The sequence below is a fragment of the Podarcis melisellensis genome, assembly GCF_964234715.1.
Source record: "Podarcis melisellensis genome assembly, chromosome: 3".
In the NCBI taxonomy this organism is placed as follows: domain Eukaryota; kingdom Metazoa; phylum Chordata; class Lepidosauria; order Squamata; family Lacertidae; genus Podarcis; species Podarcis melisellensis.
Window position 1 is genome coordinate 106,942,323 of NC_138530.1, and position 27,430 is coordinate 106,969,752.

Consider the following 27,430-nt stretch of genomic DNA (forward strand, 5'->3'; position numbering starts at 1 on the left):
TGGGACCTTTCCCATGTTCTTCCCACTGAGGTACAGCTCCCAACCAAATTGGTCCAACTCAAGTTGGATCTTGCCCAGTTGAGTTCCACCTTTTGTAGTATTTACATTTATCAAGAGTTCGAACCCATGACTCCTTTCTTTCTCCTTTGCTTCGGTTTTAGCATTTTAACAAAATACTGATCAACCCATTTGTTGTTCTTCCTCAGGATAGAACTTATCAGGTACATCAAGCCTTTCTGATGCCCAAAGTCCAGCAAGTATTACTGCAAATTTATTAAGGTTTCAGAAGCACACCAGGAAACAGTGTAAGAACCAGTTTAATTTTTATTTGCCTTTTAAATGTGATTATACACATTCATGTGTCTACTAAAATTCTGCACTGTTACATTAAAGATACAGTACGATAACATTCAACTTGAGGTACTTCATATTTATATATATATATCTGTCCTTCATAAATAATGCCATCGGTTGCTATAGTCAAGCACTGCTCCAAGCACAACTAGACGCAGTTGTCTTTGAAATAACGGAGTTTTAACATTTAAAAAAATCAGTGCAATAAGTACTGTAGAAATTAGAACATTTACTTAAATACTATGTCAGATATGCTTAAAGTATATTACACCACAAATCCAGTTAACAGCTTCCCTTCCCCCTTCTAGCTCGCCATGCAACAAGATGTTAGGCGTAATTTAAACAGCATCTATAATATTTTCTCACATCTCAGGCTCTGTTCTGTTCCAGATAAATATGTCTGGTGCTTTAGAAGAATAAACCAAAATATACAGGAATTCATACATTTAGGATATTGACTTTCTATTTAAGGGTACAAAGCTCTCATTTGGAAACAATTCTACGGACATCCCCTGCTTCCAGTCGATTGATGCTGGCAGCCTTATACTTCAATCCACAAACCATTTAAGGCAACATACATTGATTAGAATGAATCCAACCTAACATGGGTAGATACAGAAAACAGGATTGACTCAATGCCATTTGGGTAAAGCCTTTCATTGATAGTGGTGGTATGATCACCAGCAGATACTTTTAAATAGCACTATTAAAATATGAATGCCAATAATATAATTAGTGTTAATGTTAACAGATAGCAGCAGTTGTGGGGCACTTTATGTATTTAAGAGACAAATGCATAGTTCCCCTACATGCAAGGACCTTGTATCCACAGAGATGTCTCTGTGCATGTACAGAGATTCCTCACTGCATACCCTTGTTCATGTAAGAGAACAGCAAAGTCCACACACAGCCATTTGTGCATTTCAGAGATGTTGAATGACGACCCTGTAATTGTTTTTTAATTTGGCATTTTTCATTGGGCATTCTCTGCTATTCGTTCTAAAAGTGACGTAGGTCCTCAGGCAAAAAAGGACTTTCGTTAATCAGCAGTGGGGAAAACTGAACTCCGTAGACATTTCCTTATCCACAGGAAGCTGTCTTCTACAGAGTCAGACCACTGGTGCATCTAGCTTAATAGTACACACTGACTGGAAGCAGCTTTAGTTTCAGACGGTATGTGTGTGCATTTCTGATGCTGGAGATTGAACCTAGAGGCTCTTGTATGCAATCTACTGTGCTCTAACCCCTTGCCCCATTCAAAAAAGTAACCAGAAGCCTTAGGACCACAATTTCTGCTAGCGCATTGGGACTTTCCAATGTGCTCCCCCCAAATCTTCTTCAAGAGTTTGGGAGAATCCTCATAATGGCATGCTGAGGAAGGGGAGATAGCTCTGTCAAACAAGCAGAAAGGTTTGCATTGATGGAACAACCGCCTTAGTTCTACTTTGAATACAACACCGTGGAGATCTTGCATTCAACCAAATGCAGTACCACACACTACTTTCTATCTGGGGATGGTTTGCACGCGCAAGACTCTTTACCAGGTTGCTCCCTGGAGAGTAACAACTGACCAGGAACTAGATCAACGTGGACAATTCTGAAAGGTACAAAAACCTCCTTCATAAAATTGCTAGTTGCATGGTTAAAGTGCCACTTTTAGGTAGCAGATTTCATTTGGCTGAATTTTCTGGTGTTATCTACACAACCAACTCTGAAATACTCAGCTTCTGCAGCACTCGGAAAATGCGGACTTCCCCATTCTTTGTGTGTTCCCTCTTTATCAATATATTAGCATTCTGACTTTTCATTTTGATCCCATTTATACTTTTCTCAGTCATACATCTGAGCAGCCTCCCCAAGGAGGTGCTCCTGGCCCTATCGCTACTCACTTTTAGATGAGCAGCAAAGGCAATTTTATTACAGCAACTTTTGCAGCATGCCTTCATTTTTCACCCTTCCCCTGCCAGATTATCCTATAGTTTTTAGTCCTTTTTATTGCTTTGCCATTTTCCTCATATTTTTGTTGTGCATTCTTTTTATTTTGATTACAAGCTGCACTGAATATGCCTTAGAAAGGCATGGTACAGATGCTGACAATAAAAATAATTCATACTAGAAGTGGCCCAAGTTTAATAGTAATTTTAAAGGCATTTTAACTGAAAACTGCCGAAATTAGTGCAATGCACACTTTAAATTCTACTGTCTAAAGCTGTAATTCTGTGCATGCTTATCTGGAAGTAAGACCCACTGAACTCAGTGAGATTTACTTCTGAGTAGACGTGCACAGGAGTTCATTGTGAGACATGTAAAATAATGTACACCAAGCAGAATACCAACACCCAATCATGTTGGAAGCATAACTTAGTTCTCTCCCGTATAATCTAAAAGCAGGGAAGGGTGCTTTCGTGAAAGCTGTGAAAGTATTTAGCTCTCATGGTTGCAGAGATAATTTTTAAACACCTCTGCAGTATGTGCCTTGAATGCAAATCAGTTTCAAAATATGCTTTAAAATATTGTCCATACTAAGACAAATTTAATACTATTTAAACTCTGAACTCATCTCTTTTTTCAAGGAACACATGGGGAAGGTCCAGACCTCTTGGTCAGCTTAAGTGACTCAGTTGCAGAAGACACATGCTAACTTTTATGCAGCAAGCTATGCCTCCCTTATCTTAAGAGTAAACCAATATATTGCTTAATTTTTATATTGGTTTAAGACATGCATTTTTTGTATCCGACAGCACACCTCATTGACATTACCCTTGTACAGTAAAGGAGATGGTGCACCAAAATGTACCATCAAAAAAGGATTGCAATTTACCACTGCAAACTGGTTTAAGAACTGCTCATAATGGTAGGCAAATGATACTTCTGCTTTCAGATTCAAACTTAATAAGCGCCTGTCACTTTGACAAACAAGGGAAGAGGGACAGAAGGAAGCCCCTTTTCAGGGGAGGTTGAGCTATGCATTCCAAAATCAGGGGCCGCCTAACCTGGCCCTCTTTCTCCCCAGCACTACACCCAAGTAAACCCAGTTACTTTCCCCCATGGAAGTGAATGGCAAGACATTCACGCTTAAGGGAAATATAAAGTGCTACACTCGGATACCATTATGGACCTCATGACAGCCATCTGTTTCAGTGGGGCATTAAGTAAAAGCAGCAGTGTACATATGCCATCTAGAGGCCAAGAGGGCACAGGGCATAAAAAACCCCACATGACCCTAGTCTGGAAACTGGCTTTTATAGGATTGCTAGTAGGGGAAATAGCATTACTTGCTCAAACCATGCAATTCCGTTGTGACTCTTATTTGAGGTTCATGAAAAAGCATGGGGAAGCATCTGCAGGAGCTCCCCCCCTCTCCCAGCACATTATGCACAGATTATTCATTCTCATTTCTATCCTGCCCTTCCTCGATGCCCTGCCACCAATTTCATCCTCACAGCATCAGTGTAAGGAAAGTTAGGCTACGCGCACCCGGGAAATTTTGTGACTGAGCAGGGCTTTTACCTGGTTCTCCCTGGGTGTAAGACCAATGCGCCAGCCACAATGGTTCTTGAGGATACCATCAGGTACATCTGATCAGGAAGCAACCCCAATACAACATAAGAGCATTTGTATGCTTCTGTTTTACATCATACCATTTGAAATAATTAAAAAGGCAATAATAACATTTTCCCTTTAAGAATAGCATCTGTGTTTTCCTTTATATTATACACATCTGAGAAAACACTGCATTTGAAGGCTGGATTTTCTCATGCCCAATCCACCATATTTTAGATTCTTAATGGCACTTAAAAGACTACTAGAAGCCAGGATTCCAGCAGGTTAAAATATTCAGAGCAAGCACATGAACAGATAATGTACCATATTGGTGGGTGGAGAGGTGGGAGAAACATTTATATAGTTATATCAGTGTGTAGATTTAGTGTTGGGGAGGTACACTCCCACCTTAAACAATGTAGCAGGAAGCATTCATGCTTACTTTACTGAATAAATCATATTCTTAATTTAAAGCAAGGGGGGTTGAAAATCAGCTTGGGAATACCACTGTAAGCAACTTTCAAGCAGAGACAAGTGTTGCCTACTTGAAAATGTGCCTTTTATTATTTCATGAACATGAAATTGCTCTGTATCATTCAGTTATGCTTATTTCCTTTCATTTTTACTACCACCCAGCCTGCAGCCCTTTCCTGCCAAGAACACAGATGGTTCTACAGGAAGCCTGACAACCAATTTAAAAAAAGAGGAGAAAAATGCTTCTGGTCAATGAAAAACTGAACTTCAGATCTGAATGAAGATCAAATTAAAATGGGGGAAATCTAAGTCACAAATGTCCCCTTTTCAGAAAATGCTGGCAGTTAGCAATTTCATTACAATCACACAAAAATCAAAACTTCCTATAAAATGAACATATACTTGTTTTAGAGATGCGTCTTAACAGGCGTTCTACGTAGTGTGGTAATGAATGCTACTCAAAGCAACCATTTACAGCTGTGCTAAAAAGCAGCTCTAAGAAGAAAAACTACAAACAGCATCCACGCTAGCCATGTTGCTATCTGATCCCACAGTACGTAGTTAGGGGGATTCTGAAAGCCAAGAAATCTGGGCATTTATTTTTTTTTTAAATCACAAATCTGGAGCATCTTTAAAAAGCAAACATGTGGGTGAATATTTAAGTACAACTACATTTTGTCCAACCCAGAAATGGAGAAGTCTTTGAAACCTACTTGCTTCTTGCTTCTATCAATTTATCTGTCAAGTTAGTCAATTTGTGAACTATCCATAGCAATTGAAAATAATATAATACTACAAAAATTGCTATTATTATTATTTTACTCAGGTGGTAAAAGTAACATCATGCCAAAAAGTTTTCAACTGCCTTTGGAAAAAGAAAAAATAGTCAGTAGGGATTTGCTCCTTTTCTATGGATCAGAAAATTGTGGGAAAGGGACTGGACCCATAAAGGGTGACTACAAAGGCTTATTAAATGGGGGAAAGAAATGGGTCACTGAGGCACTGCCATGGTGAAAACACCATTCATTTCAATGCACTAGCTGGACAAGCAGGGGTTGTTTTGTGTCTCAGGAGAAGCTTGAGAGAACGGTGTTGAAGAAAGTAAGAATCTACTGTGCATAACCCGCTTTGCTCCTTGAGGAGACTTACTTTCCTTTGTAGACATTCTCAATGCACCAGTTCATCCCAGTGGTCCATCTCAATTAACACAACTTCCCAACATCTGATTAGCACATGTAGGAAGACCAAACTTGTCTCTAGCAAAACTGATTTTGTGTGAATTGGTGGTGTTGCTGCCAAATCAGCCTCCAGTGGAAGTGTGAGGGGGTGTCCGTTAAAACAAACAGTGAGATGTTTGAAAAGCCTATGGCATGGAGGAAACAAAAATAAATAAATCAAAAGAACAGGAGAAAGTAGCAAGTTAAAAGGGTAGGTGGGAAACAGCATGGAGAAGAACATCTATTTCCTTTCTTTCACACAAACAAAGGCCATCTCATCTGTGGTAAGGCTGTGAAACTCTTGACTTTTATAATTTGCTCATTTGCTTGTTCCTGGGAGCTCCCAAGTAAAAAGGATTTTACACTTAGGCTACAAAAGTACAGCAAGCATTAAGCTGTTCACTGCATTCAGGAACATATTACCTGTACTGATCACATATCTGCAGACAGCAAGGTAAGTATCAAACAGGTCTGGACCAGACATATACACCATAGAACAGCGCTCTCCATGTTCTGGAACCCATCTTCTTTCAGGCATAAAAGATAAGTTCTGGAATCTGCCCCCCCTGAACCCCAGTGCCATTGGTACTGTCTGAAGAGCACTGGAACTGCACAGTTACTTTGCCACACTGAACTTCTGTCATCCCTTCCTGTCCAAAGTAGCTGAGTTCATTTCCATCCAGAATCACACTAGCTGTGTAAAAGGTATCTGGCTCGATCTGCACGGGGTACTCAAACCACACTGGGAAAGTGTTGCTAGATCCGTCAGAGAAGTACTTGCTCAAGTTTTGCCCTAGGATAACGCCTTGCCGTTTGAGTTCAATCTTGGCACTGTACTCGGCCGATCCACAGCTGGAGCCATAGAGCCCGAAGCCAGCAATGAACACTCTCTTGTCAACAGCAAACTGTATGCTGTCACAACGGCCCCTGTAGCGCCACTGGTTGCTGCGGTAGGCACAAGACTGGAAGCGGTGGCAGCGCTGTGGGACAAGGCCTTTCCGGGCATTGCTCACAAACTGCAGCTCTGGCTTTTTGGCAGCCGTGTACCAAAGGAAGATATCGTTTGTTTCATTGAGGGTCAGGATGCCGGACTGAGCAGCACCATTTGCAAAGTCATCAAGCGCCATCGTAGGGATGCGGATGAGATAGAGCGCCTTCCCAAGGACTTTGCGCTTGTTTTCTATGCTGGCAGGTAGCTCTTGGCGTTGACACTCTACTTCGGCCCAACTGAGAGCAGCTTCAAAAACCACAATTTCTTTGGCATTCAGGGTCTCCCTCTGGAGGATGCTTTCGAGTGTTTGAAAATCAATGTCACAGAACCCTTCTGATTTCAAAGCCAGCTCTGCCTGGGCATCAATCACTTCCCAGCAGCGCTCAGTCAGGTCTGGTTCCTCAAATAAGCAGCTCTGGGAGAGCAGTACACAAGCGTTTTTTGCACTCAGACTCGTCTCTAGGAAGTTAACACATGCGCGGGCAAGATGAGGAACGATGTACTTCTTGGCAGCGTAAAGAGTTGCCAGAACTGTATCCGCAGCCAAGTCAATTTCATCACAATATATGTATCTGCAATAAAAGACACGCATGTAATACTGTTAACAAAACAAATAGACGTTTTTCAAAAACACTAGTAGTGAAAGACACATGTATGATAAAACACTAATATAGTTGTTCAGGAATTATTTGCAACAAGAAGAAGAAGAAGAAGAGTTTGGATTTGATATCCCGCCTTTCACTCCCTTTAAGGAGTCTCAAAGCGGCTAACAATCTTCTTTCCCTTCCTCCCCCACAACAAGCACTCTGTGAGGTGAGTGAGGCTGAGAGACTTCACAGAAGTGTGACTGGCCCAAGGTCACCCAGCAGCTGCATGTGGAGGAGCGGAGACTCGAACCCGGTTCTCCAGATTACGAGACTACCGCTCTTAACCACTACACCACACTGGCTCTAAAAATGCTTAATTTGTTGATTTATCATCTACCTTTTGTTAAGCTCATCAAAACCTCAATACGGGTGACTTTTTAAGATGATGACAAAATCTGCAAATGCTCCGGAGGCAATGTTTCATATGGTCTTTTTTCATTCCACAGCACTGCAATGCACTGCAACGGAAGTTGCCTTGATGAACAAGTGTGCCCTTAACTGGCAGCCCCATGAATCAATCAACTTAAGCTTTAGCTCATTATAGTGTAAAGTTGACAACCAATTTAATTTAGCGCATGTTGAAATATAATGGACTTGTATTTCAGGAAAAAATGTCAATAACTCTGCTCATGACAGACAAAAAGCACTTCTTCACAGAACATACAATTAAAATACAATCGTACCTTGGAAGTCGAACGGAATCTGTTCTGGAAGTCCGTTTGACTTCCAAAATGTTTGGAAACCAAAGTGTGGCTTCTGATTGGCCACTGAAGCCCCGCTGGACGTTCAGCTTCCAAAAATAGTCCGCAAACCGGAACACTCACTTCCAGGTTTGCAGCATTCAGGAGCCAAAACGTGTGAAAACTAATCTGTTCGAAAATGAATGTACAAATGTACTGAATTCGCCAACAAAACATGTGGTAATTACCATTGGCTTAGGTAGCCAGTAAAAGAGCAGACATATTTATGGAAGATCGCTCTCTCTAAAATGCTTATTCACTATGACTAGTTAAATTGATTATTCAGGTTCAATGGCTGTGTCTCTCTGGATACCAGCTGCAGACAATGGAGGAACTGTTTGTGGGCTTCACCAGGGACTGACCATTGTTGGAAAGGATGGTGGTCAACTAGATGGACACCCTCATCCAATCATCTACAGAGTTTCTGACAACTAACATTGCAATCGGATCACTCAAAGGAAGTGATCAAAGTACTCCAGAGAACATCTTCCACAATCCATTCCACATAAGATTATGGGGCAGATTGTAGTGTGCCTGCAATAGATTGTTTGGGGATCTAGCTGGGTTCTGAAGCCAAACTCTTTCAGGTTGGGATAGCCCCCCTAAGAAGCTGATAGGCTGTCTCCCAAGTGAACTCACAGCATACTCCAAAAATACACATCTAGTAGTACCCTTAGTTTCTCCTGCCTATTCTCCTCCAGCTCCCAAGCACAATGGAGAAGAAGAAAAGGAGGCATTACTTGAGCACACGAACAAGGCAAAGGTACTTCTCTTTCAATCTGGTTTGTTTTGCATACTGCATGCAATTCATGCTGAACATTCAACCTGACCACGATGAAAAGAGTTTAGAGCAGCCATATATGTATGACTTGCAGATCACAATGGGAAACCTAGTCATTTCTAGCAAAGTTAATTATTTGGAGGGAGGGAAGTAGCACAAACTGGTCTTGATCTGGCACTGGGGCAAGGGAAAGAGGATGAAGGTAATAATGACATCGTTTAAAAGCCATTTGTTGCTGGGGGGGTGGCAGAATATTTTGAACTGTATTTGTGAAGCTTTGATGTCAATTTCACTTAAGCTCTTGTTTAAAAGATTTGTGTTTACTTCTTTTGATTTTCCCTATGGGGCACTAGCTGCTCATTTACAAGGCAACCATAATCTCTCTTGGATGCACAATGTTTTAACACGTACTTCTAGCCCTTGGGATTTTAAGTGTCAGAAAGAATACAGCATAGAAGACAGCACTTAGGGATGTTAAATATCTAACTTGCACAGCTATTATAAACAGTAGCAACAGGCTAATTTACCTGTGGTCTTTTTAAAATGAAACTTTTATTATAACAATGAAATTGCTTTGGGGATTTTTGGTGGATTAAAAGCAACTGTCAGACAAAAGCTCCGACTGTATAAGTGACACTTACCATACGTAGAAATGATAACTAATACTTTAAGTAAAATGCATATTTTCCTTTTATGTTCAGGGCCAATGTGCACATCACCAGTGTAGAGGTTTTATGCATTCAAAACATGATATATAGAAACCAAGTAGGTTTTAACACCACGTATTGTACACATATTAGAAACCAGGGGCCTAATTCTTTTTCTATTAAAATAATTCTAATCCTACTCTTCAACAGAAAACAGTCTCACAGAGTAGCTTACAAATATCAGTAAGATATGTTTTAAGCCACTTTACAGATTTACCTTTTGCTGTACCTTGCCTAGATGTGGTTAAATGTGTTTTTAATGGGCCAGTTTTCAACCCTGCAAATAACACCAGGCAGTTTGGTGTAAATCTCCCCAGCTTCAGTCCCAAGGAAAATCCCTCCTCCACCCTGATTTTGGATATTTCCCCTACAAAACAAATACCAGCCTCAGAAGAGGGACCTTCCTCAGGACTGTTATCAGGAGATGAAAGAGTTAAACATCTTGTATAGTTTGGTCATGAACTAGGACAATAAAGTACACCTAAACCTACTCTAACAGCCATATTTTTCTTTAATTGCGAAAATGTCTGGCTCCTAATTTTAGAGATGCTGGTTATCACCAAAAGAAAAAATCAAGAATGGAGATAACAGTGACCTGGTTTGCACTCTTCCCTTCTTTCTTCTCTCCTGGCACACCTTAGTGTGAAAACATGGTATTTACATTGTGATGTTTCCGCTGCTACCCTATTTTGACAGGGGAGAGTCCAGCTCAGTGTAAATGCTGAGTATTAAACATGTTTTCATTAGGATGAATCCACTCGTCTTACTCTTAAATCCGTGTTTCCAGAACTGTGCACACCAAGAGTACAATCAAGTGCACAGCAGAACACACACAAGCATCTACTGAAATCAAAGGCCTATTGAAATCAAAGGTTGTGAAGTGCCCTTAAACCTGTATTAGACTGTGCTCTGTTTGAGTATGCCTCCTAGTGCCTGCATTTAGGAAGATATAAACTCTTTCCACTGTAGAGCTGCATCAAGCAGTAAATCCTTTTTTTCTGGCACGGTAAGATTCAACCGAAGATCCCATATCTACCTAAGGCACTGCTGGTATTTATAACCTGAACAGATCATACTATTCAGCTGACATCCCATTTGCATCAGGACGCAACACCTATATTTAAATACTGCAACCTTCGCAGTTTGACAGATCTAGCCACAAATGACGACACAACTGCGTCTTGCCGGTTCATACGTGTCATCTCCTTTCTTTGAAGCTCTTCACACATTCGTGTGCTGACTAACCACAGCTACAAGCAGCAAAAGCACCCTAAGGAAAAGTTAGAAAGTGCCCTTCACAATCGCCACGGCAATCCAGACCGGAGACTAATATTTAGCAGTTGCATGGTCAGGCAAAGCTTGCAGGGGGATTCAATGGCACAGCGAAGGGATTTTTATAATATATAAGCACACATATAAAACAGTAACAGATGACACAGAGAAAAATGATTATTTTTTAATAAGAAATGCTAGATGTTTCCAAATACACCTTCCAAATTAAATCCTGAATTAATGGGCAATCATTGTTCGAAAGCAACTTGCTCTTCCTTACTTCCCACTCGTCATGCAAGAAAAACAAGCTGGGTGGAGGGAAAAATCACCTCCCCCCAAATGCATGTCCTTTCTTCAGTTCAAGTTTAAAATGCAGAAACAGCATTTAAGAAAATACTATTATTTTTAACATTTGAAAATTCATCCTGCCTATAAGAAAACGTTATCATCAGTGACTGCCTTTCAGAAGTTTACAGGATCATCAGAAGCTGCACTTATCAGGAATAAAAAGGAATTGTGTCGTTAGAAAAAAAGGGTAGCACAATCAAATGCAGACCTGGTTCACCTGTAATGCTAAGCCAACTCATGGTTTATTGGGAATGAGGAAACATGTGAGATCTCAGTGTGAAGATTGTGTCCCATGGTTTGTCTTGCACCAGACAAACCACCCGCTGCAACCAAGGTTTGTTCTCATGCATTGACTCACTGAAGTGAGTCAAACCCATGACCCTGGATCGTGGAAGGAAGACTAAGCCAAACCATGGCTTAGCCCCAGGAAACATGACAGCCGCAAGACTGAGATAGGATTGCTGAGGCTGTGATCTTCACTCTGGAGACTTGCATGCTTGCTCAGATGTGCTAAGCCATGGTTTGGCTTGGTGTTGCATCTAAAACGGGCAACAGTATATTAATAGTTTGGAATCTTTCCTTTTCACCCTGTTTTAAAGCTCTTCCTTTTTATATTCAATTCTTTATAAAGTATATGAAAAAGCAGCTTGACCAATGTGACCTGCTGACTAAATAAATATGCAGGAGATGGAGGCGGGGAAGGGAAGTGAGGGATTATTATTAATAAAACAACAACAATACCCCACCCATCTGGCTAGGTTTCCCCAGCCACACTGAGCGGCTTACAGCATATCTAAAAACATAAAACATGAAGCGTTAAAAACCTCCCGATACAGGGCTGCCTTCAGATGTCTTCTAAAAGTTGTTTAATTCTTTATCTCTTTGACATCTGAAGGAAGGGAGGGATAAATAAAATATTCATTTTTAAAAGTCCTATAATTAACACACAACTACAGACACCGTATCCATAAGCTAATGGGTGTGTTTGCACATCAATTCTTTCTTTATGACAATGCCTAACTTTTTAACTGTGGCATTACTAGATCAAGTACAAACAAATTCACTTCCAGCAATGAAGAAGGATGCTTACTTCAGCATAGCGAGGAAAGCAGCAGGCTCCACATCTGGTATACGGATTTCATCTTTGTCCTCAGCAAGCTCTCCATAAAACATTGCATGGAATACAGAGCTTCCAACAGCTAAGACATACTGTTCAAAAAGGGAAATATTATTTCATGCTTTAGAACAAAATTCATCGCCAACAGAAAAGCAGAAATGTGGCAGCGCCACAGTGAGCATTAAGAATGAAGCCATGAAGGCAATCAACAGTAATGAGAGAGCATGGCATGGCTTCACTTTGCACTCTAAATTTTTAAAGCAAAACTCACTAAGGGAATCCTGGAGAAATCCCATCCACAACCCTTGAACAGACTGCTATTCTAATACATTGCTATCCCCACTGGGAGGCAGTGTGTTGCAGTGTTTCAGAGTGTTATATGTGGAGGCCTGAGATCAAATTCCCACTTATGGGGTGACTTTGGACCAGCCTCTGTCTCAGCATAAGCTACTTCACTGGGTTGTTGTGAGTTTTTAAAAGGAGGGCAGATTGGTGGAAGGATAGGATAATAATGTCATAAATCAGTAAAACAAGATTTTGGAGGGGGTAATATTGTACTGCACAGTTGAGGAACATGTTGAACTACAACTCCCATGCCCAACGGCTAGCATGGCTGGGAACTGTGGTCCAGAAACAGACACAGATTTTCCCAACCTTGTATTACAGTAGCAAAGATATTTAACTGGAGGGGAAACTGCTAAAGCATTTCACCAGGCAAAGATGCTTAAAAGCTTCCATAATTATGTCAGTTCCAGTACCCAAGCCTCCCACACTAAGTTACAATGGCAACGGCTGATGTTCCCCTTGCTTTTCCCATGTCAGATCTAGTAATGCAGCTGTTGCTTACTTTGTGTCCTGGCAACCGCTGGGTCCCACCTGGTGGACCAACCACAAAATGAACATCTGCCATCAAGTCATTGTTGAACATTACTGCATTTCTACAAACAGAGGCAATAAGTTATTTTAGGGTTTCAGCATCCCATACATGCAATTCAGCTCCTTATAATGTTACAATCTTTCAAGAGCAACCAAGAAAACACACAAACACAAAGTGAGAAAGAAAACAGTCCTTTTTGAAAAAAGCACAACAGATTTTAAATGACTTTAATAATTATGAAATGTACCAAGGTATGACCTTTTTTAATAAAAAAAAAGTATGACATTGCAAGAAAAACTTAGCAAGTACTTTTGTAAAAGTAAAAATGCTAAACTGTGTGATCAAATACGAAGATTAATACGGCGTGAATGTGCCTTCATGAGAGAAGAATGCCTAAGAGGTTAAATCAAGGCAGCTTGCATGCAAAAATATTCTTCATTATCAGGAGAAAAAATAACAACTGCACAAGGGGAAAGTAAAAGCATTTCCCCTTCTTTGAGCACTGCCTAACGGGAAGGCATGCTGTTCGAAAAGAGGGCACACATCTCACTACAAACTGCCACTGAACTGAAAAGCACAATTAAGAAACCATTTCCCAACTTGCTTACCTTTCTCGGATGGTGGGGTACAGTCCTTGCCAGTTTGGAGCTGGGATGATGTTGTTGTTATTGATGTTTTGCTGGTGGTATTGCTGGACAGCAGTGGTGTTACTGTTCGCCGGCTTCTTTCGGGGGAAAATATCAGCAGCCATCTTCTTCTTCTTTTTAGTCTTCAAGGTAATGATTTCATAGCAAACTGGAGGTAACTTGCTGCTGCTGCCACCACTGCTACTGCTTGCCTTCTTGGAGCTTTTCTTGGACCTGTTCTTAACTGTCTCTGGAAGCATCAAGAAGAAGGTGAGACATTTCATGTTCTTTCCCTTGTCATCTACCATGAGTATCCTTGTCTGTGTAATCAGATAGCCTAACTACGTAGAACAGAGGCAAGCAGAAGGTACCGAACACAGAGCTGCAAGGCTGAGATTGTGTGCTTCTTTTTCCAGCAAGGCAAGGTGACCTTTTTTCCAGGATGCTGAATTAAGATATTAGCTTTTTAAGTTTGATCCAGTACTTGATCTGTCAAACTCCTCCCCATCATGACTCCCAGCTTCATTTGCTTGCGAGAGAGCTTTGTTGTGTGACAAAACAAAGTAGGAGAGCAAGATATGCTGCTGCTGCTTGCTTGTCAGCTGGCGCGAATTGTGTGTTGAATGGATCTGAGTGCAGGAGGTGTTAGAGCCCTGCAGATGGAGTCAGACAAGCAGCGTTCTGAGCCAATAGCTGAAGTCACAAAGAGCGATTGGACCAGCAGCACAGCGACACAGTGTGCATATAGCTCTAATATTAAAGAGCCGGTGGCTGCACTCTCATTTAATGATCGGTTTAAGTAGAAAGGCAAACCGCTCGCACAAAGTAAATGATACAAATGTGTGTGTTTTCTATTGGTCCTTGGCTAATAATTTCCCCTTGAAGCCATACCAATTTTCAAACAGGAACATCATTTTAAAGAACCCAAGAAAATAAAAATGATTGTGCCTCACCACCACCACCAAAATCCCAAGAAACGTTTGCAAGCAAGGCAAAAGGGGAAGTGAACAATATACTGCATTTTTTCCTGTAAATTATTTCCCGTTATAACTGCAAATGTTAAATTGGATAAATTTAGTATCCAAATTAAAGCAGATTAACTTGCAGCATAAAAATGGACTGATACGGTTTAACAGTCGCTCTCCAGTGCAGTTTATACTCTGGAGCTTAATGAATAGAGATGAGGTCACCACATTAGCTTTTAACTCACTACGTTTCCTGAGAACATAACAGTCCTTGATAGACATCCCAAATCACTAAGCAAAGGCTAATTAGGCCAAATTACACCACTGGTGATTGCTCAGTCACAGCAAAACTTCCATATGTGTACAAGAAATATACAATATCAAATTAGACAAATTTAAATTGTTTAAAGAGACAGACCTCTTGCATTTGAAAGGGTCTAAACTAAAGTAATTATGGTTTACTATGTGTTGGCATGTTGCTTAATGCATCCCACCAATTGGATGTGTTGTAAGTACAGGATCTGGTGTTAGCCCCCTCCCTGGCATAAAGGTGCAGCTCACCCCTTCCTTTAGAGCTTGGATCCAACTCTGCTTCCTGTATTAGTACATATACAGCTCCCCTCCCTCAAAGCAGAGTTGGGTGAGTAGGGAAGGGTATTGCAAGCACTTTGCACTGTACCCAAAGAGCTGGCAGGTTTCAAGCTTGCAGGATCTACTTTTATTTGCTAAATGCTTTTTGCTCTTTTTTTCTTTTTAAACCAAAGCACCAGGGTGCACCTGCCAGAGCTAGGAGAAAGAAAGAAAAATGATTTGGAGGGGCTGGCAAACACTGAGAATTAAGGAAGAGCGTGCCTCTGAGCATATTTGCTGAAGGTTTCCCCCCCCCATTATAAAAACTGAGCTTACAGTTCTTTTGCACAAAAAACACTTATACAGTTTCTTCCACAAAAGCATTCTTAATTTCAGCAACCCTAGTGAATTATTTCTAAGACATTAATTATTTGCTATTGTTGACCACTAAAAGTCAGAAACCCACTCTCATCTACTGCAGACCTTCTAGAAATCTACCAGAAGACCCCAAATCTACCTTCTGCTCCTCCTGGGCTAGAGCATTCCTCTCTCGGCACAAGGCTGTGTTGGCAAATTTTTGAAATAAGGGTTCACTCAGTGGTACAGTACCAAGCTGGCATCTCACTTTCAAAACATGTTGTTCATAATACACCATCAGCATCACACAAAAAATTATAAGTTAAAAAGCCATCACTTTGGGGTTCCAGAAACAAAACGTCAAACAGGTTTCAAAACTAACCCCTCTTTCTAGAAGCCTGCATCTCAAGAGTTGCCAGTTTGTTTCTAGTTAAATGTGAGCACTTCTGAAAACAGGTCAATGATGCAGCCTGCTAATAGAATAATCTGAATGTGATAGCATGCAATCATCCTACAGAGGTGTACAACTACGGTGGGGTATAAATTCCAGACACAGAAGAAGCTGTAGAAGTTGCACCGTAGCCTATGTGCCATCCTACCCACTAGCTGTAATTACGTGATAAAAAGTTGCCTGGAAATATTTAGCCTACAGTCTTGAGCTGCCTAGCGCATGCATTACGAACATGGTGCCTGCACTTGAAAGATCCCATTCCTTTCTCTGTTCCACCTCCCATAGAGTTAAGCTTGAAATAAACATTTTTATTGTAGCCAATAGCAGGCTTCTTTGACACCTTCCTGCAATGCAGGGAGCAATTTCAGGTGTGTAGGGTGTGTGTGTGTGTGTGTGTGTGTGTGTGTGTTACACCTGGGAATGGAGAGCTAACACTGTTCAAGCCAAATTGCTGACAGAGGGGAGAGCGTGTGATAGCAGTGCATGTGTAACTGCGCTAGCTGTGTCAGTGTGGTGGCCACATCCGTTTTTCTGGTTTGCAAATGTGCCCTTGGTCTCCAAAAGGCTGGAGCCCTCTGCGGGTGCACCATGGAGGCCAAAATACCACACAAATTAGCGATGGATAAGCAGTCCCACTCCATTGCCAGAGTTGCCCTGAAAACATTACCATTACTCAGCAGTGCCTTATGTACAACGCGAATAGTGCTGTGTCATACTACCATAATGCAAATCTTATGTCCTGCTGGTGCAGAAGCACATGCTGAATGCCCCCATCCTTACAATTTTAGGAAGACTGCTTTGTATTACAGGGGTGTATGCATTTTAAGTAGGAAAGGCCTAAGTTCAAAGTTCTAAATATCTGGCAACATCCCTGAGCTCCTAAAAGAATTACTGCATCAAATACTAAATCTGATTATGGGAGAGAAGAAGGAAACTTAACACTAGAAAGAATTCACTGGTTTTGGGGATGCCCAGTTTAAAACCCTACATGTGTTTGGTTTGGGGAGAGGAGAGACTTCAATTAACTTCAAGCCAAAGAGAGAGTTAATTTAAGATGGATTCAAAAAGGATCTGGTACTATACCTTGGAGGGCAAAATACATGGTTTGGAGGGTCAAAGGCTTGCAGAGAATGGATCTCTGATAAAAATGACAACTAAAAGCATAGCCACTCACACAGATCATGTTCCATATTTATTATTTATTTTATTTCTATATCACCCTTCATCTGAGGATCACAATATAAACAAAATATCTAGCCCATAAAATATTTTTTCTTAGCCTTATATGGGTAGACAGTCTTGGCTAGATTTTCTTAGCAAAAGCAAGGGTGATGCATCAGTGGATGGTTTTGTTCAATCCAGAAATGTGTAATTATGTGTTATTAAACTGTTATATCTATCTATAGATATAAATATAGATATACAGATATAGATATAGTAAGGGTTGTCATGTCTTAAAATATTTACAAGTATTCTAACACAATAATTTTCTACTAAAGCTTTGAATATGCTTGAATATATGTTTTGAAAGAAAAGTGCACTTTATTTTTTTTCCCCTTTTCAAATATTTCAGTTCAACTAATCTGGACTACTGTATTTTTGACCCAGTTATTCATACAGCATATGTAATTTGTTTACTAACTCTTACGGCAAACATGCTAAAGGAGATCTCCACTGATAAGGGCAAAGGGGGGAAATCGCTTCTTTTCTGCTTTTTTTTTTTACAGGAAAGCCCACACTGCTATAAGCCCAGTATATGATTGCCAGGAGCTTTCTGGGATTCCTTAGGTAGAAAGTCTTTCTCAGTTTAACTGTCTAGGGAATTCTGCCCCCAACCACAAAATAACTCTAAATAAGACATTTGTGTGTGGTAGCATTTGGTTCCCTCTGTTCAGATTGACTTCCTCTTAGGCATCACTGTTCTTTTTTTAATTTGATCCTCATTCTGCTTCCTTCCTTTCCTGTATGTTCAGGCCTTCCCTAGCAACAGTGACCTCCTATAGGAATATCCACGTCACAGTTGGAAAACTAAAGTGTCACAAAGATGGAACCCTTCAGGACTGAAATTGCATATAGGACTAATTAGTGTACAGTCATTTTGTTCCACTAGACAGCTTTAAATGGAATGGAATAATATTTTAAGTTTCCCTGCTACGCTGTATGATTTTACCAGTATGGTAATACTTATTTTCCCACTGTGCATTTGACAAAATTACCAAGAAACGTTTAGAGTGCTAGCTATGCATAATTTGCTTCTTGACAATACAATTAAGGGGAAAACACCATGATTAATCTCGGAAACAAATACAGAGAAGTGCAGGTTTAGCCCTATATAACTCTATAATGGTTATTTTCATTAAGTACTTTAAAAAAGAAATAGCCATCTGTTTCATTTAGTCAAACAACAATGGAATTGTAATTTTCCAAATCATACAACCTTACACTAGTTAACATACTTAGCGAATATATTCATTCCCAACATTAGAAGATGCTGTCAATAGAAAGACTGAACAGTATTCACATACCATATAGCAACGCTAAACCTGAACGGAAACATTAAGCACTGATCACCATGTTATCAATATTTACCTATAAATCCAAACCTGAATTCAAAGCAAAGTATCAACAAATTTAACAGTGAAGTCAAGGTGGCTACAAAGCACCTAAAATGTAATCCTGAGAGCTAGGGTTAGATTTAGGATGGAGAACCTGGGTTCAAATTCACACTTGGTCATGAAATTCACTTGGAGAAAATAACAAATATCTACAAAATGGTGTCATCATCAGACCATAGTACACAGTCCCTGCCATTATTCTTGTTACCAATTAAGACAATATTCCATTGCCATTTTAAGATGAATCCCAAATGCATGTAACAGCCAAATCCTGTTGTGGGAGAAAAGAGGACACATTTATTCACTAAGAAGTAAACCCCTTTGAACCCTGTGGGGCTTAATGACGGTAGATACACTTAAGACTATGCTACAAGTTTTGCCTACACTATGCTTAAGTTGCAGATTAATGTTGATCTGGCACAAATGCTCCTCATCTGCCCTATATTGATTTAATAGACATAATCTTGTGGTATTAATGACTGACTCCATTAAATCTTTAATTGCAGGGTATAACTTGCTCTTTGATTAATTGGTGGGGCTGACAACAACAGAACCTAGTAGCAGCCACCCACCATATCAAAATGTTGGAAAGCAGGGTACCCCCACTGGTTCTATTTGGCTTCACCTCTTGCTATTTTCGTACCACTGAGTCATTATAAGAACTCTGTAATTTAAGAATTGGTGCCTGAGTTTGCTTAGTTTCCTCTTCCCTCCTTATCCCCTTTTCGTTTTGTGCTGTGTCTTTTAGACTGTAAGCGTACAGGTGGGGAATTTCTTGTTTTTCGTGATTTTATATAAGCTGCTATGGGAGTTTTTTGGCAGAAAAGTTTGGTAGATATTGCTTTAAATAAATAAAGGAACTTATTAATTTTAAGGAGCAACTTCAGATGTGATTCCTCAGAATGTCCCTATCCATTTTGATAAAAAGCTCGTCTTCTCGTGATCTACAACTGTTTCTTGTGGAAGCCATTGCTGTTATTAAGCTCATAAGAAGCAAAGGGCTACTCACTTTATATTTTTCAAAGGACTGCTATGCTATCACTTGTCTTCTTGAATGTCTGGGAAATACAACCAGGCCTAGATAGATACAGATTTAAAATGCTTCCTATTCTTTTTTCAGAAAACTCTTCCCTTTATCATTTTCAGGTCTGCCTGATCCACAGTTCACTTAAACTAAAGTTCATGCCACTACTTTCATGCCACTACTTTCAAATATGGATCTTCCTATGATACTGAGACGGTTTTGAGACATTTTAACGTTTCACTCAGGTGTGTTCAAGCATCCTCGCAAACACTGAAACCATGGGTGCAAGCAGGAGTCACATACAAGCCTCATCCCTAGTGTCACCAGGCACGCTGGCTCCTGTTCAGATCTTGGTGCAACTACCGCAAAGGTTTGAAGGAAGCTTTGAACTGCACTCTGCTGATACCTCCCTGCTACCAGGAACCCTGGTAAGAAAGGGCTCCAAATCAAGGGGAGTTTCCTAAGTGGGTTTATAGCAAAATGCACTTTAAATTCCCCTTCTAATCACACAAAGGTCTGAACAGGAGTCCACACATCTGGGAACATTGAGGGCAGGGCTTGCATGTGTGAACATTCACATTCTCAAGTGAAACCCTGAACAACCCTAAATATATTCTGTCGGGTGAAGAAACATTTAAACACGGTGTTTCTTTGAGCAATGACTAATAACTTGCTGCGGAACTGGCACTGTTACAGGCCCCACATAATACACATTCTGCAGCTGTAAGGTATTTTACTGTGGCAGCACCTACACTTTGGAACAGCACTCTCCCACTGTTGCTCCCCAGAAGAAATTAAGGCTTGGTATCATATAAATATTTAAATGAATTTAACCGACCAGTTTATAACCCTAGTTTATACTTTGAACTCTTATACAAGCAAGGAGTGGGGTTATGTCGATGACAGAAAATAAACCACACCCTGGTAATTACAAAAACAGCCCAAGAGTTCAGAACTAAATTGATTACATAGAATCTGGAAGCAGGGAACAACTGGAAGAAGAAAACAATGTAAACTGTTAGCAACACAGAACAGTGTTTGCCAGATGCAAGGAACATAACTTGCAATGCTGTTTTAGGTCTATAGCTGTAGCCTTTGATTTCTGTGATAAGCCTGGGAAAGGTTCAGAAACAGGCGATCAAAATGATCAAAGGGGTGCAGCAACTTCTCAACAAAAAAAGTTTAAAACATTTGGGTCTTACTAAGTTTTGGGGAGAAATGTGTACTGCTGGGGTGCATGATAGCGGTGTATAAAATTATGCAGGGTGTCCCATCCACTTTGTCACAGAAAATAAAATTACTATCAATTTTCTCCTCCTCTCATAATACTAGAGCCAGGAGCTAGCGAACAAAGCTGCTGGCAGTTTGAGGACAGACAACTACTAATCATGATGGCTGTGTATGGTATCTGAGGTACTATGCCTCTGAATAAGGTAAGGTAAAAAGGGATAGGACCTCTGGACTGTTACATCCACTCAAAGGCGACTATGGGGTTGCGGCGCTCATCTCGCTTCAGGCCAAGGGAGCCGGTGTTTGTCCACAGACAGCTTTCCGGGACATGTAGCCATCATAACTAAACCGCTTCTGGTGCAATGGAACACCTGACGGGAACCAGAGCACACAGAAACGCTGTTTACTTTCCCGCCACAGCAGGACCTATTTATCTACTTGCACCGGTGTGCTTCCGAACTGCTAGGTTGCAGGAGCTGGGACAGAGCAATATGAGCTCACCTCGTCATGGGGATTCAAACCGCCGACCTTTTGATCAGCAAGCCCAAGTGATTCAGTGGTTTAGACCACAGCGCCGACCGTGTCCCAAACCTGTGAATACCACTTGCTGGGAACTGCAAGTAGGGAGAGTGCTCTTGCACTTATGTCCTGCTTATGGGCTTCCCAGGGGCATCTTGTTCACCACTGTGGGGACAGGATTCTGGCCTAGATGGACCTTTGGTTTGATCCAGCAGGGATTTTCTTATGTTCCTAAGTTTGAATATGTGAACATCCACTAAATTTATTTATTTTTTGGATGCAAAGAGATTAAATACTGCCCTAGTTCATTGTAAGTTGCTTTTCAATTTTACCAGGCACCACAGACCTAGCTTTAAAATGCCACGAGTGATGCAAATGTGACAGTTGGACTCCTTTAACATGCAGGTGAAAGCCTTTGCTTCATATTAACTTCATAATTTCAGGAAATTAGCAAGATTCCAATTTGCATAAATCTTCCCCATTTGTTGATGTTTTGTTCTGACTGAATGCTCTCAAGGCACGATGAATATCAAGCAGAATTTTCATTTGAAAAACTAGATTTGTAAAATATAGATCTATTATTGAATTTTTTAATATTTTAGTCATAATCTGCCTATTAATTCATTTATGAGCCAATATTTTTACTGCAATTCTTTGCCTACCTCTTTCCATTTTAAAAGTGTGTACTCCATATTCATGGCTTAGCAAGGAACAATGTGTTTGGTTTTCTTAACACCCTCTGTTTCCAAATGAATAGTCCCCCCACACACCAGTAAGAGACAGCTCTCTGGGAGTAAGAAACAAACTATTTATTAATACAATCTATATGACAAGCAGAGAGCAGTGTGTGCAGTTTAATCACTGGTGGGACCTACAAGGAAGTGGTGACATGACTGGCAGAACAATAAATATGTATTTAGTCAAGGCCTTGTTAAGTTCTTTTGGCTGCTATATACACACTACTTCTGCATTATTCTTTATTATCAACATAAATAATAATAATGTAGCATAAATCTTTAGAATCCTACTTTAAGAACCATAAACATGCCAGTGCATGAATTCAATCCATGTGTCTCTTACAACTGATGGGGAAACATGCTGGTGGAGGAATAAAAGATGCTGGAAGTTTCTCAAGGTGTCTTGGATTTGCCAAGTCAAGCTGCTTCCTATAGACAGGGGTACCCAAGGGCCAACCAGATACCTAGATTTCAGATTTCTAACACCAGGCTCAAGACTGGAGGAGGGAGGGTTCTCTAATGTGGCTGACTATCTGATGACTTCCTGCTCTTTCAAACACTTCCCTGAGATATAAATGAATGCACGCACACAAGGGCCGTAGGATACCCCAACAAAAGAACCCCACCAATATGCAAGGTTATGCTGTAACCCCCTCTGGGGAAAAGAAAGGCACTTATAATAAAGATGCAATCCAATACCCACTTACTTTTGGATTAAGCCTCACTAAATCCAATTGTACTTGCTTCCAAGTAGACAGAGGTAGGATTGCACTGCAAGTTACTTAAATTGGAAAATGGCACCACATTCATTTCATGTTTACTGCCCTAGTGACTAGCACTGTACCAACCGTCCAAAGATTTTGAGGCAGCATTGAAAACACTGAGAACTTTTTTCAGAAGTTGTTCTGTTTTTTTCACTTGAACAACAGCTCAAACATACCATTCTCTCTCTCTCTCTCTCTCTCTCTCTCTCTCTCTCTCTCTCTCTCTCTCTCTCTATATATATATATGTATTATTGACTGTCATTTCAACAACTTGAATAATGCCAATTTGGTTTAAGAACATAGATGAATTTCATATCCTCCACCATAAAAGGATATACTGCTTCTCAGTAGTGGGACACGGCCTATTCCAAGCTGGGGAAGTGGGTTCTCTGCAAAAATGCTCAGGGCCCCCTCCACCTTTCCCCAGTGGGAAAACATCCCTGCCACACTGCCCAGAGGGAGACGCAAAGCATTTAAAGGCAACAGCTGCTACCACTGCTTGCTCACCTGAATGAACAACAGAGGCAGTTGCAGGAAGCTGAAGCTGTCACCTCTGCTCTCTCTCTCTTTAGGAGATACAGCAGTTAGGTCTGTGCATCATGGACTTAGGTCTTCTCCACCCAGAAGCAAAGAGCAAATGGGCAGAAACTGCAGTTGTGCCTTCTCTTTGAACTCCCTATGCTGTTTACATGCCTTAGTGGGCAACGCAGCAGTGAAGAAACCTGGAAGAAGAAGCCACTGTCCTTGTTCACTTTCTATCTCTGGGTGATAAAGTCCTTGGGATTATCTGCCACATCAGCCAGGAGAAGATAGCCAGTGTATGGAGGCAGCTTACAAAGCAGCAGAGGCAATACAGTGGTACCACTGGATGCGACAGGTTCCGTTCCGGAGCCCCGTTCACATCCTGAAGCGAACGCAACCCGCATCTGTGCGTGCGCGGGTTGTGATTCGCCGTGTCTGCGCATGTCATTTCGAGCGTCTGCGCATGCGGCGAAACCCAAAGTAACGCGTTCCATTACTTCTGGGTCGCCGCAGAGCACAACCCGAAAACTCTCAACCCAAAGCTACTTTAACCCGAGGTATGACTGTAGCTGCGTAAAATATGGTCTGAAGCTCAACATCAAAAAAACAAAGATCATAGCCACTGGTCCCATCACCTCCTGGCAAATAGAAGGGGAAGAAATGGAGGCAGTGAGAGATTTTACTTTCTTGGGCTCCATGATCACTGCAGATGGTGACAGCAGCCACAAAATTAAAAGACGCCTGCTTCTTGGGAGAAAAGCAATGACAAACCTAGACAGCATCTTTAAAAGCAGAGACATCACCTTGCCAACAAAGGTCCGTATAGTAAAAGCTATGGTTTTCCCAGTAGTGATGTATGCAAGTGAGAGCTGGACCATAAAGAAGGCTGATTGCAGAAGAATTGATGCTTTTGAAATATGGTGCTGGGGGAGACTCTGGAGAGTCCCATGGACTGCAAGAAGATCAAACCTATCCTTTCTTAAGGGAATCAGCCCTGAGTGCTCATTGGAAGGACAGATCATGAAGCTGAGGCTCCAATACTTTGGCCACCTGATGGGAAGAGAAGACTCCCTGGAAAAGACCATGATGCAGGGAAAGATGGAGGGCACAAGAAGAAAGGGACAACAGAGGACGAGATGGTTGGATAGCGTTCTAATAGCTACCAGCATGAGTTTGACCCAAATGCGGGAGGCAGTGGAAGACAGGAGTGCCTGGCGTGCTCTTTCTTGTCCATGGGGTCACGAAGAGTCGGACACGACTAAACAACTAAACAACACCATGACTGTAGCTGCTGCCATCACAGCAATGTGGTTAGCTGTGTTGTGCCAGTCAGAAACAGAATAATAACAATAATTTTATTATTTATACCCCGCCCATCTGGGCAGCTCCCAACAGAACACTAAAAACAGAATAAAATTTCAACCATTAAAAACTTCCCTAAACAGGGCTGCCTTCAGATGTCTTCTAAAAGTCAGATAGTTGTTTATTTCCTTGACATCTGATTGGATGTTCCACAGGGCGGGCACCACTACTGAGAAGGCCCTCTGCCTGGTTCCCTGTAACCTCACTTCTGACGGTGAGGGAACCGCCAGAAAGCCCTCAGTGCTGGACCTCAGTGTCCAGGCAGAACGGGGGTGGAAACGCTCCTTCAGGAGCAACAGAAAACAACTGAGAGGCAGAAGTGACCCTAAGAACAGAAACAGAGCCCTGCTGGACCAAGCCAATGGCCCATCTAGCCTAGCATCCTGTTTTCACAGTGGCCAACCAGATGCCTGTGGAAAACAAAGCCCAATACACCACATGGCACAAGGGGACATGGCAAGCTCCCTGTTACCATTGCTCCCTGTGAGCAGCAGGTACCTCTGCTCCCCTGCCTCTAAGGCAAAGGGGCTGTCCTGGGCCCAATCCCCAGCACTCCAGAGGGAGACGATGCGGGAAAAGGAAGCAGGCAAGCAGAGATGGCTCCTGCTTTGACCTGCCACATGCCCACCTGCTTTGCGAAGGAAGTGCTGTCATCGTTGTCTCTACCTTAAATGCCACCGCACACAGGAGGGAGCCCAAATCTCCAAAGATGATCCGCCTTCCACTCCCAGAAGGCTGCTACTTCTCAATGGCAGCTAGTGAGTGCTGCAGGGGTTTCTGCAGTGCCAACCCCCAGTACCTCCCTGCAGAGCTGCTGCCAGTCAGCATATACAAAAGTTAGATGGGCCAATGGTTAAATGTCTTACAAGGCAACTTCATAAGTTCCTACCAGTGGTAAATCATCGCTTCTGAAGTTATAGTACATTTGACAACATATGCATATAAATACCTTAATGTTAAGTATTATTATTATTAAGTAGCATGTCAAGGAGAAAGCTGCAGGCTTTGCCTTTGTAGGACTAGCTGCACACACAGTGACCGATCTCTCATTGGTCCAAGTCTTAACTGGCAAAAACCTTCCTCCAGGCAAGAGAACAAAAATCCCTTCAAAGAAAAAAGTTTGGGTGCAAACTAAAACACTCATTTTCAAGGAAGGTTGTAATCTAGCCTTCTCCCCGATATAGCTTTCTGCTTGTAAGAAATTGTGTGTCCGTGTGTCCGCAAATCTTATGCATACTTGCCCACAAAGTCCCACTGAATGCAATGGGACTTGGCTTCCTACTTTCAGGAAATTGTGTGTGCCCGGCTGCAATCGTATCTGCCTGGGGGAGGAAGTCCCACTGAACTGAACAGAGCTTGCTTCTGAGCAGACAACCCCAGCTTTCTACTTGCAATAAATCGCATGTGTGTGTCTGCAAATCCTACGCATACTTGCCCAGGAAGTCCCACTGAATGCAACGGGTCTTGGCTTCCTACTTGCAAGAAATTGTGTGTGTATGGCTGCAATCTTTTTCCCCGGGGGGAGGAAGTCCCACCGAACTGAATGGGACTTGCTTCTGAGCAGGCATCCCCAGGATTGCAGAAAGGGAGGTTGGGGTAAGTAGAGAGTTATCTCATCACTCAGAATCCCCACCTGCGGCCTGAGGTCGATCGGATTGGTCTTTAGGAGGAAAAACTAGGCCAAAACCTTTAAAAAAGAAGCAGTACAGCAAGGCGGGCGGGGGTGGGAGAGAATAATAAGTGCCAAGGAAGGGATATCCCCATCGCACCCGAACTGCGGAAGGCCCGGCCCGTGTCATGCCAGCCCCCACCCGAGGTAGGATCCGGCACCTCTCCTTTGCCCCGCTGCTAAGCCAGCCCCCCCCCCCCCGCCGCCGCCCCAGACCCGCCATTCCTCGGCGGCCAGGGCCGGGCCTCTCTTCCCGCCGCACCGGGCCCTTCCCGAGGGAGGGCCTGCAGGGCGACGGAGGGAGAAGCCGAGCCCGGGCCCGGGCCACCTACCATCGCTGCCCCCTCCGTCCTCCTCTATCCGTCGCGGGCGGCGGCGCAGTGGCTGAGGCGGGTCGCCTCCCCCCGAAGCTGAGGAGGAGACGGCCGGGTAAGGGACGGCGGGGCCGGGCCGCGGGAGCGCGCCCGCCGCCCCACGTGCGCGCTCCCGGCGCTGGCGGAGGAAAAAGAGCGGGAAAACCTGTGAGGAGGAGAAGAAGCGCGCGATATAAAAACGCCGTGTGGACGCGCTCAACCCCAAACAACGAAGCAACCCCACGACCCAAAAAGCGTGTGGCTTCGTGGCCGTTAGAAATGTTCGTTTCCTTTAAATATATATATATATTTGCGTTTGAATGATTTTCCGTTACAAACGAACAATATTATTATTATTATTATTTATTTATTTTATTATTATTATACCGCGCCCATCTGGCTGGGTTCCCCCAGCCACTCTGGGTGACTCCCAACAGAATATTTAAATCACGATAAAACATCAAACAAACATGAAATTAGGTATAATGGAGGAGAGGAAGAGGATATCAAGAATAGCGACAGCGAGTGAAGAGCATGGGGCTGTCGCAAAACATGGTGGGTGAATAGAACGGATTTTTTTGTTTTGTTGCATTCACA

General features: G+C 42.1%; 1 protein-coding gene across 2 annotated transcripts; it reads right to left on the bottom strand.

The window, feature by feature from the left end:
- Nucleotides 1–306: 306 nt before the first annotated feature.
- Nucleotides 307–26,941, bottom strand: BTBD3 (BTB domain containing 3). 2 transcript variants are annotated; one of them, XM_081906320.1, is made up of 5 exons: nucleotides 26,813–26,941; nucleotides 13,677–13,944; nucleotides 13,039–13,129; nucleotides 12,165–12,283; nucleotides 307–7,151 (listed from the first exon to the last, which is right to left on the bottom strand). In XM_081906320.1, exons 2-5 carry the CDS (start codon nucleotides 13,817–13,819, stop codon nucleotides 6,119–6,121), a joined length of 1,386 nt encoding a protein of 461 aa, XP_081762446.1. In that variant the 5' UTR covers nucleotides 13,820–13,944; nucleotides 26,813–26,941; the 3' UTR covers nucleotides 307–6,118. The 2 variants fall into 2 exon arrangements, with proteins under 2 accessions (XP_081762446.1, XP_081762445.1); XM_081906319.1 differs by lacking the exon at nucleotides 26,813–26,941 and having other exon boundaries at nucleotides 13,677–14,347.
- Between the last annotated feature and the right edge of the window lie 489 nt (nucleotides 26,942–27,430).

What these genes read in the sequence shown, in the direction of transcription:
- BTBD3 (XM_081906319.1), bottom strand. Translation starts at nt 14,002, where the DNA reads ATGGTAGATGACAAGGGAAAGAACATGAAATGTCTCACCTTCTTCTTG. An exon ending in AGCGGTTGCCAGGACACAAA is followed by an intron (nt 12,284 to 13,038) that starts GTAAGCAACAGC and finishes CTTTTTGAACAG; the next exon opens with TATGTCTTAGCTGTTGGAAG. An exon ending in GCTTTCCTCGCTATGCTGAA is followed by an intron (nt 7,152 to 12,164) that starts GTAAGCATCCTT and finishes CTTTTATTGCAG; the next exon opens with ATACATATATTGTGATGAAA.